This window comes from Malurus melanocephalus, unplaced genomic scaffold (genome assembly GCF_030028575.1).
Source record: "Malurus melanocephalus ecotype Western Australia unplaced genomic scaffold, MMel_1.1 scaffold_194, whole genome shotgun sequence".
Taxonomy (NCBI): Eukaryota; Metazoa; Chordata; class Aves; order Passeriformes; family Maluridae; genus Malurus; species Malurus melanocephalus.
Genome location: NW_026623426.1, coordinates 30001 through 41423, shown reverse-complemented (window position 1 = coordinate 41423; position 11423 = coordinate 30001). Strand labels below are relative to the sequence as shown.

At 37.8% G+C, this 11423-nt stretch overlaps 1 protein-coding gene across 1 annotated transcript in view; it reads left to right on the top strand.

The window, feature by feature from the left end:
* The window catches only part of LOC130577788 (receptor-type tyrosine-protein phosphatase delta-like), a 254809-nt gene that overhangs the window by 214535 nt on the left and 28851 nt on the right, over positions 1-11423 (top strand). The window contains exons 5-6 of the mRNA XM_057373376.1: positions 6703-6891; positions 10679-10789. Coding sequence (XP_057229359.1) covers positions 6703-6891; positions 10679-10789 — 300 coding nt within the window. The remainder of the gene's footprint in view (positions 1-6702; positions 6892-10678; positions 10790-11423) is intronic.

Sequence of the window (11423 nt, the reverse complement as noted above, 5' to 3'; positions counted from 1 at the left end):
TAGTAATATTTTCATATTGTACTGTAACTCAGAAGACCATTCACACTACTCAGTCTTTCTTTTTAAAACATGATGGTGATTGCCAAAGTGATTTATTTAGGTGGTTATAGAAAATTTAAGACTTCATGACTCAATCTGTTTCTAAAAGCTAACACTCTTCCTGCTGCCAGCAGGGCCTACTCATGATCTGAAAGTAACCTTTCACAAAAAAAGTAGTCAAAATGCTAAGAAGCTGTGGCATAAATGCTAGATAAATATCACCATCTTCCTCTTTCTTTACCTTGTGTTGTATATAAGATATATAGGTTTATCACAAAGGATCAAAGCCATTGTACTGGATTTCAGTGAAATCCTCTTCTTTCTTTAGATCCAGTTTTTGTATATGCATACTCTTGATGGTGCACCTTCAAACATAGCTTAAGAAGTTCCTGAAATCTTATGAAATAACTACATCACTTTTTAAAAAAGAAAATTAYAACAGCCCATTTATTCTTTAAGAAGAGAGGAAATGGAGTTAAGTAATGAGCAGAACAGTATTTATAAAATATGGTTGTGGCACAGCTATGYTTTTTTCTGTGAATACCACTTAAAGGTAAGTATGGTTTCTTTTTTTGGTAGGGCATAATTAAACTTGTGGCTATTTTCAAGATACCATTCCATCAAAATTACTGTTCATACAAAAAAAAAACCCACTAAGTTTGAGTGTCTGCCCTAAATGCTGATGAATTCTTGCGAGGGCATACTCACCTTTAGGACAAAGGCAGCAACATGTAAAATTACATATGTTACGTTTGTTTTAGGTATACTTATACTGAAATCGGAATGTAAAGGATAATGTGTTTTTCCCAAACAAGTTGCTTGGAAGGGAAGCAATTGCTATACTGGCTGCAAGGATCTTGTTTACAGAACAAGTAATCATAGAATCATAAAAAGGCCTGTGTTGGAAGGTACCTTGAAGATTGTATATTTCCAAACCTCTGGCATGGACAGGGTCACTTTCCAGTAGGCAAGGTTACTCAGAGCCTCATCCAACCTGATCTTGAACACTTTCTTGCCAGGTTCAATTCCAGCTCCACCTAGGTCTTCCTCACCTTATCCCTACACAACCATACGTCATCTCTCTGCTCTTCTCAGGTCACTACTCATCCTAGYTTCAACTGCCTGTRCCTTTGYTTCTTTCCCGTCAGTTTGACCAGCAGTTCGGTGCTCAGCCATGCCGTTCTCTTGCCTTCCTTGTCCAATTTCTTGCTCCTGGGCATTGCCAGCTCTTGTGCTCCGTGGAAGACTTCCTTGGAAGTCTGCCAGCTTTGTTCTGCTCCCTTGTCCCTGAGAGAGGACTCCCAGTKGTTCCCACTGACTTTTGTATTGAAGAGCTGGAAGTTTGCTTTCTCAGAGTTCAGGGGCTTAACTTTGTTCCTCACCTGACCCRTATCACTCAGGACTGCAAACTCCACCAATGCATGATCACTTCAGCCCAGGCTCTCTCCAATCTTGACATTCAAGATTTGCTCACTTATGCWGATGCTCATCAGATCCAGGATGGCATACCTCTGGTAGGGCTGCTGTCTATTCCCTGGCTCATGAAGTTGTCCTCCATGCTTTCCATTAGTATTCTGGATTGCCTGYRGCTTGCTATGCTACTTTTCTAGCAGATGTTGGGATGGTTGAAGTGCCCCAGAAGGACAAGAGCCTAAGAGCAYGATGCCTCCAGTAGCTGGAGCAAAGTCTTTATCAATAGGCTCCTTTTGATCCGGGTTCTGTGCTTAAAGCCATCCACAGGTTTCCATTTGTTGGCTTGGTCCCTGATTCTTACCCACAGGCTTCTGACCTGCTTCTAGCTGTTCTTCAGAGACAGCTGTTCACACTCAATCTCCCTCCTGATGTAGAGGGCAACCCCTCTGCCCCTCTTTCCTCACCTGTTTCTTCTGGAGAGCCTGCAGCCATCAATAGTCACACTGCATTGACATCCCACCAAATTTCAGTAATGGCAAAGAGGTTATCACTTTCTAGCAGCACAGTGGTTTCCAGCTTCTGTTTGCTGTCTGTTCTATGTGCATTGGGTGAACAACATCAAACAAATTCAGAGAGAGTTCAGAAATACTAAGAAACATGATACAAAGAAAGGCAAGGTCATTTTGTATCRTTCTCTCTTAAGGGCTCATCTGGTAACCTCTCTTTGTAATTGTCTTCTACATTGCTAGGATCATACACTGAAAAATAACTTCTGGAGTTCGTGCAGCAATTGGAAATCATACTAGCACAGGACTAAATGTATTCTTTTAATGCCTGTAATGGAATTCAGCACCTTTAATACACCTAACAAATTCAAAGAATGTGCCCTATTGCTAAATCCCTTGTATCTGTCATCCTAAACAAAATATGTATTACATGTATAAGTCACTAAGCCATGAGGATGGAGAAATCTGACCTTTAATGGCCTCTCAAAATGACAGTACCAAATGGTTTGAGAAGGTCAAGTCTGATTTAAATTGTTGATGAATTGGAAACTAATTGACTAGAACTGAATGTTACATGGGAAAAGCGGTATACAGTATAGTTTAGAGCCTAATGAGCATATTAACGATCAGAAAAAMATTTTTTTCTGGTCACCTCAAGTAAAATTGTAGAGGTGCCAATATATAAAAATTTTGTAATAGTTACTTTTATCTTACTGTGGCATAGATGCAGTTGTTCAATGATGCTCAGCTTTGATTCATAGTGTGCTTGATGATCTGTCAAACTTGGTATTCCTAAAGTATAAAGAGAGTTTTCTACGAATCACAGATAAACTTAGAGAAAAAAAAAAAAAGGCATTTAACATATTTTAAACTAAACCCACTGTGATAAGCCCTCCAATTGGAAATTCCATTATTTCCTTGTCCATTTGATGTTGGATATCAGGGGGTTTTGCCAAATACCTGAAAGCCATGTTGGATACAAGCCACAACTGTCAAAAATGTAACAGTTCTGGGTATTTGAATGTTACATTGTGATGTTTCTCATGAAAATTTCATGAAGAGCATTCATTCAAAGAGATTCTATGCATAAGGCAGATGGATGGAATTTAATTGCCCTTATTAAAAATAAGAAAGGAAGGCTCTTTATTACTTCATTCTATTAACATTCAAGATAGATTATCTTTGTTGTACATTTAGGAATTTGCAAAAGGTACTCTAGGGTTTTTTATATAAGCCAAGTAGCAAAAGTCAGGTCATAAAAATCCTGTTCTGTGTCACAAGTCAAATCTTGTCAGCTAATACCAAAGAAAAGACTTTGTGTTTATAAGCAGACATGAAACATACCCTTCTTTGGGAAGAGCCTGTGGCTGGTGAATGATTTGACATTTATCCGCTGATTGGTAGAAATCCTAGTTCTGAAGAGAGATGGAAGCTTGCCAGAGAGTTGTGTTTATTGTCCCAAAGCCCTGGGATGATTGGTGAATCCAGAACACCAGTTATTTTTCCTGTTTTTCTGGTTGTAGGTAGTAACTTTGAAAGAAACAGATGGACCTGCATGGTTCCATGATTAGTGTCATCACCAAAATGTTGATTTATTTGGGAATTGAATGGCCTACACAGCACAAAGCTTGATGAATGCAGATGGGATTCAGCTCCCTCAAAGGGGGAAGAGGGTCTTTGGTCAAGGGCTGGTGGGGCTTATTGATAGGGCTTTATATTAGATATGAGAGGGAGGGACATATCATCAGGTTTAGTAGTGATAAGGTGTGGGGACAACATGCCATCCCACTTATGCTAGTGAGATAGATAGCCAGAAAGAGATGTTCAGAGCCTGGAGAGGGTATTCAGGTCAGCAGCAGAGCACCTGAGGGACTGCAAGACATTCCAGCAACACCAGACAGAAAGTCATCTTCACTGGGGGGCAACTTTAACCCCTTTATGCTAACACAGTGTGGGGAATAGAGATGGAACTAGAGATGAGTGGACGCCTGCAAGGCTTGGATAATTGGCATCATGGCAACACAGGGATGTCTCCTATGACTAGGGTGTTGGAATGAAAGAATGCAGCCACCRTATATCATATTTGAAAACTCAKGGCAGCCCAGTGAAGTTCCCACTGACAGGAAAGGGGGAAGCGTGACCCCCACTTTTAAAAACGGAAATAAGGAAGACCCAGGAACTGTAGGCCARGCAGTCTTACCTCAGTAACTGGCAAGATCATTGAGCAGATCCCCCTGCAAACTATGCTAAGAGACATTGAATATGATGAGGTGGTTGGTGACAGCCAGGATGGCTTCTCTAAAGACAAATCATGGCTGACCAATTTGGTGGCTTTCTGTGATTGGTTTACAGCAGAGGTGGCTGAGGAAGGGTCGCAGAAATCACCTATATGGATTTGTGCAAAGCACTGACACTCTACCACATGAATTTTCACAGGTGGATCGCTTGGCAGATAAAAGATTGGCTGGGTGGTACAGTCAACAGCTTGATGTSTAGTTGGAGAGCAGCTGGAAAGAAGTCTAATTAGGAAAACTGGGAATCCCAGGCTTAGTACTGGAACCAGTGCTACTTGGCATCTTAGTCAGCAACATGGGCAGTGGAATTGAGTGCACCCTTAGCAAGTTTGCCGATGACACCAAGCTGAGTGGTGTGGTCAGCACACTGGAGGCCACAGATTGTCTTCTATTGACCTTAACAGACTTGAGAGGTGAGCCCATGGGAAWATAAGGATACGCAACAAGGCCAAGTGAAGCAAAAGGTTCTGTACCTCTGTTGGAGCCATTCCAAGAAAAAACACAGGCTTGGTGGAAAATGGATCAAGACTTTCTCTGCATTGTTTGTGGATGAAAAGTTTGGTATGACCCAGCAATATGCACTCGCAGCCCAGAAAGCCAGCCACATCCTGGGCTGCATCAAAAGAGGCGTGTCCAGGAGGTCGAGGGATGGGCTTACATCCCTCTATTCTTTTCTTGTGAGATTCCCACCTGGAGTATTGCATCCAGGTGTGGAGCCTCCAACACAAGAATGACTTGGACCTGTTAGAATGAGTCCAGTGGAGAGGCAAAGGTTGGTCAGAGGTCTGAAATATCTCTTCTACAAAGAAAACCTGAGAGAGTTGGGAGTGTTCAGCTTGGAGAAGAAAAAGTTCTGCAGAGACCTTATACTTTCCAGTACCTTAAGTAGACTACAAAAGGCTGGAGAGGGGCTTTTCACGAGGGCATGTAGTGATAGGAAAAGGGAGATTTGCCTTAAGCAGGAGAGTAGATCTTCGAAAAAAAGGTTTTATTGTGAGAATGGGGAAGCACAAACAAGTTGCTCAGAGAAGCTGTGGATCCCCCATCCCAAGGTGTACAAGACGAGGTTGGATCTATCTCAAAATAACTTGCTGTAATGGAAGAGGTCCCTGCCCATGGCCATGCCCATGTCAAAGCAGATGACCTTTAAGGTCCCAAACTATTTTGCAATTGTATGGTTATCTATGTGCACTTGTGTTACAGGCAATTAAGTAGCTCGTGAGCAACATCACACCCCACAAACTACCAAGATATATAGGCTGTGCTTGCTTGCTATACATTTTTCAGAAATGTGTGAAGACTTACCTGACCTGTTTGAAAATATGACATGTCTAAATGAAAGAAGTTGATTAGAGAGATGTTGATATTGAGCAATTTCCCTTGTTAGTTTAATCCCCCTAATCAACTACTTGTCAGTAATGACCAGTAAAGACATCTAATAACTTATSTTATAGTTAGCATTGATCCTCTTTCTGTGATAATTTTGGATTTTCATTTTTGAATGAAAATAATATTATTTTCCAATAAAAATATTTTGCCATTGTAGCAGAAATGAGGTACAATATGATGTATTTCAAACAGATCATTTTAGACATGCTGACTTGATTTCTGAGAAATTTCCTAATCCTACTGTGCTTCTAGTGTTACTTGCTAGCAGGTGTCATAAAACCCAATTACTCTTGCTCAGTATTTTTTAATATTTCAATATTGASCACACTAGTGTGAGGTTTTCTGGCTGTGTCTGAGTGTTTTAATATCATTATGAGTATTCAGTCCCTTCAACTGTGCTATCCACATAGCTCCAATGTTTTAAACATTTCACTTAAATGTTTAAAACAATTTCCCAATGTTTTGCAGTCATATAATGTGTTCATCCTCATAGCACTTYCCCTGTCACAGTAAAACACTGTCACTGTCCATCTGTAAGACAGACGATTGGGGCAATAGATGTAAAGAGCAACAGCAAATAYGTAATAATGATAGAAGCAAGAAACATAACCTGGCTCTTCTGAGTTGCTGGCCACATCTTATACTCCATGTTCATTCTTTCTTATGTACTYCTCTGATGTAAAGGGAAGAGATTTTCCCTATTGTTGATACACATGGCAATCGAATTTTTCACATAGAATAGTAAGGACTCCTGCAAGTAGGGCAACATCAGTGTTGTATGGTACCATAGGATGAGTATAATGATTGCAGGTTAGGTAGTATCGCTTCTGATTTTGTAAGTATAAAGTTTTTAGCCATTTTTAATGATTTTTTTTTTATCAGTATTTTGAGTAATGTAAGTTAACCATAAATGCTGCCTGGGTATCTGTTTTTTCTCATACAGTTCCTTCTGTGGAAACAATCAGGTGATCACTGAATGTTAAGCAGGATGGTGATTTGGGCTTTCATGCAGTATCTCACAACTAATGTGAAATCCCTCAATTTATACATTTCTCTTTCAGAGGATCAAATCCCTCGAGGTTTTCCAACCATTGATATGGGCCCACAGCTGAAGGTGGTTGAACGAACTCGTACAGCTACCATGTTATGTGCAGCCAGTGGCAATCCTGACCCTGAAATAACTTGGTTCAAAGATTTCTTACCTGTTGACACAAGCAACAATAATGGCCGCATCAAGCAGCTACGCTCAGGTAGGGTCTTGTTACTGTTTCCACCGACGCCCAGAGTTGTTCTCTCTCACTTTTTCTTTCTTTTCTTTCTCTTCCTTTTTTAAAAATTTTTATTTATAGGTAATGATTTCTCTTTCTCCTCTCCTTTTCTGTGTTACTGAGTGTGTTGCCCATGTCTGTGATGTTGTCATAGCTTTCTATAGAGTCTGTCTCTATGTGTTTTGCAGCTTCTGTTTACTCCACATTGCTCACTGCTGTGACTGTATTTTTGATAGTTTTTTTCTTTACTGCTTTTTGCAGTATTTGATGGATCCATTTTCTCCTCTTTCTTTCTTCTTTCCTTTTAATTTTTTTTTAACAAATTTATTTCAACATTGGACTTCATTCAGAAATTGCAAGGAGTACCAATGGTTATATTCATCAAAACCAAAACCTGCATTAGACACTTCAATTAAAATCGAAAATGTGTTTTGTGCTGTCTTTTCCACATTTGACTTCACCAAAGATTAGCCAGTTTGGACACATCTTCTTTCCTCTCACAAATACATAAAGCACAGTACTTCTTCCCATGCAGATTTATACCTGAAAAAAAAACAAAAAAAAAAAAAAAAAAAAAAAAAAAAAAAAGGAAAAGAAATCTTTGGGTAATTATGGAATAAAGTTGGGGTTTTTATGCTGCCTGAGCATTTTTTTCCAACACATTTAGCCACAGTAGTGTGCGCCCACGCTAAAGCTTTATGAATCCTGTATTTTCTGGATCTACAGAAGTCTGCTTTTGGTGTAGATTCCAGCTTTTGCTGCTCTCTTTYTCTCTTTGCCCCTTGCACCTCCCTAGCAGTTCTCTCACTCTCCTCCTCACCTAGTTTATTCTTTTGCTCTCTTTAGACTTAAAACAAAAGAACAAAATAACCAAAAACATCTCTAAATTTATCAAGTTTAAAGCTTATCCCGAAATAAGATCATTGGGATCTAATGAGCTTTTATCTTTGACAATTGTAGTAGATTTCGTTGTAGAATCTAAGTTGTTTAATCACGTGTCTTCCCAGAACTCTCAGCTTTTGACCTGTCCTGTGATGTTAAATCGTCTTGTTAACTGACTTTTTGCTTGTTGTCAGCAGAACTGTGTAAATTAACCTTCTGTTAATGTAAATTAAGATTTTTTTCACATGTGACATAGATGATTTAGTATATAAAGCTTTAACTGAAAACTTTGTACCAAATTATAAGGAATATAATAATATTTTTATGCTGTCTTTCTTCTCTCCGTATTTAAATCTCCAGAATCTATTGGTAAGTGCTTAGTTCTGAAGCGCACTTCACCCCCACTAATTTCCATATTCAGAATATTATTATTATGATTATGATAATTATTATATGATTAGTATTATTATTCTTAAAATGCATGGCATGCATTTTACTAACAGTCAGTATAGTCACAAGATCCCTATAGTGGCGCACACGCACACCTCCACAGAAATGTTGTCTTATCAGTCCTAGCAACACCTGAAAGAAACAGTACACATGTATCACATAGATCTAGAACAGTAAATGCCATAATCCAGCCTAAACTACAGTGTTTGTTTTGAGATAGCCTTCAATGTATCCTCTTTTTATATATATATGGATATATATATTTAAATAGAATTTCCAATATTTTCCTAAAATATGTCATAAGTACAGTTTTGTGAAGTTTCCTTTAAGTATTTGAGGCATATTTGATACCTAACCCTTTATAACCAGAAGTCTAAGAACTCAGATGCTACTCTGAGAATGGCAGTGCAGCCAATTGTAGCCTTTTTGCCCTTTGTGGTACAATGCAACTTGCTTTTATAACCTGATAATACGAATATATTCCTGTTTTAACAGTATAGTAATTCAAGTTTCTCTTAAGACCTTATTTAATTCTGTAAATCTAATTTGATTCTTCTTCCAAAGCCCTAGCCTCCTTCTTCTCGTACTAATGCTTCTTCTTTCTAATCTTATTTGCATTCATATTATCCACCCAGGTGGTACACCAATAAGAGGTAAGAGTGCTGAACTAACGTTCACAGAATGATCTTACTCATTCTTTCTGTCTTTTCATCCCTCTCATCTTTGTCCTGTTTTTGGTTTTGTTTTGTTTTGTTTTCCTTAAGAAAAAAAACAAAACAAAACAAAAACCCACAGAAATGTCCATCATCCGATTTTTTTTTTCCTTTGTCCTGTTTGGTTATGATCAGTGACTTTCATATTGTGACCTTTCTTTTTTCACATTGCCTTTTCCTTTCCCCTTTTCATTTGTTCATGAAAAAAATAAAATAATAATAATAAAAAAAAGAATTAATTTGTGATATGCTTCAAAGAAAGCATATCCAGGTCTCCTGGCCATAGCCCAGTCACAGCGTACCATTTGTCCCTCTTTTTTCTTTTTCTTCTTCTTCTTCTCCTTTTTCTTCTTCTTCTTTTTCTTCTTTTTTTCTTTTTCTTCTTTTTTTTTTCTTCTTTTTTTCCTTCCTCTTTTTTTTTTGTCCAACTGGAGCAAAAAAAGATCATTTTTTTTCTTCCTTAGCTGTTCTTGTCCTGGACCAAAGCCAAGATGGTCTGGAGAACAGTAGCAGACATGCAGAAGACAACATGGACTATCTTCTTTTTGTCTTAACTTTCATAAAAGGTTTTTGTTTTTGTTCTTCTTCAATCCTTTTTTTTTCTTTGACCTCATAAAATTGAAAATTATGTATCCCCCCCTAAAAATTACAGAAATGTTTTTTTTCCCTTAATTGTGGTTTTGCCTTTTTTTTTTTTTTTTTTTTTTTTTTTTTTTTTTTTTTTTTTTTTTTTGGTTATTGTTGTAGTTTTCTTTTTCTTGGAATTCTCTCACCTCTGGATTTTTGGATCTTCTAATCTACAGGCTTTGGAAATGAATGGTTACTGACTCATTATTCTTGGTGGTATGTGGTATTGTTGGTTTTTGATACTCTAGCAAAACTGTTTACTTCTTTCATGATTCTTGTTTTTATTTTTCTTGGGTTTTGTGACACCACACTGCTAATCCCACTTGTGGATTTTGATGGGTGTCTCGGGGGGGCCCTCCTATGGTCCTCAGCAGTGGTTGGTTGGTTCTTCCTTGTTGGCGTAGACCATGCTTTTGAACTTTTTTGTCTTCTAATTCAACTGCTCTTTGTTTTTCAGCAAACGTACTTTAAGATTGTAAGTTGCGGAAAACTGTCTTTCTTTTCTTATCAATCTGCATGTCTTAAAGGAGTTTTATTTCTTTAAAATATTATTTTGATAATTGTAAGTGACTAATACAGTTTCTTTTTTTTTCACTTCAAGCAGCCTTTTTGTTCTTGCTGCGCATTTTTGGCTTTCTTCAGCAGAAGATTTCTTGAAGTCTGTCCTGCTTTTTTACGAGTACCACCTTTTGTGTGACTTTTATTACTAGATTGAARCAATGAAATAAAAATTAAGAAATTATAATGACCCAACTACTTAATCTCTATTGTTTTATTCAAAAGCCATTCTTCCTTGAAGCAGTCTCACCCATCTTCATTTAATGGTTTAGGAAAGAGTATTGTTTAGAGAGGGTTTTGTTGTTTTTTTTTTTGCCAAATGCTAATTGTTTTCCTGTGCTAGCACTGATGATGTGAAAAAAATAATCTCTGTTTTTTTCATTGCATCATTTTCTGTCTGTGCACCTTAGCAAGAAAATGAATCGACGTTGAGTGGACCTTCGCATACAAGCTTTTCATATTGTTGAGAGGTGTATTGTTATGGATGTGAAAAGCCTTCTCTGACCCTCTCTTTGGCAATATATTTTATATTCATACAGGTGCCCTCCAAATTGAACTGAGTGAAGAATCTGACCAAGGCAAATATGAGTGTGTTGCAACCAACAGTGCGGGTACACGCTATTCTGCCCCTGCCAATCTATATGTCAGAGGTAGGAATGACATAACCCTGGCATCGACTGTTCGTTCAGGTTCAGGGCTAAGATACTCTCAGGATCTATACAATTACCACTGTAATAATCCAAATGCCATGGTAAATGTGTCAATTGTGAAATTAATTTTAAACTGTGGAGGAAAGGCTTGGGGTTTATTTTTTTCTTTTAAAGCACTCTTGAGTCCAGTCTATCCTGTGGGTTAAGGTTTGTAAGTATATTTATATTTTTACATTTTGACTTCTACTCTTTTCTGCATTAAGTTAAACTGTGCTTTGCATTTATTTTCTTTTCTTGGTTTTGTTTTGTTTGGCTTTTCTTTTCAAACTCCTGAGGTGACTGCTCTGTGTGCCACTAATCAGCTGAGTGTAACCCCAAGGCATTGAGGTGTTTGCCTACCTGACCTCTGCTGTCTAACTGCAAAGGAAAGGCTTCTAACTTTATAACTTTATGTATGCAGAGCACAACTCTATTTTCTTCTTTTCTCTTTCTTCTTAATATAAATGTATGTGTGTATATATACATATTTAGTGTAAGACTTGCTAGTAAAGTGTAGTTCTTTAGGTTGATAGTGGTCAATTGGCTATATTATTTTCAGAAATTACCTCTGTGTATGACAGGTATGACTAATAAT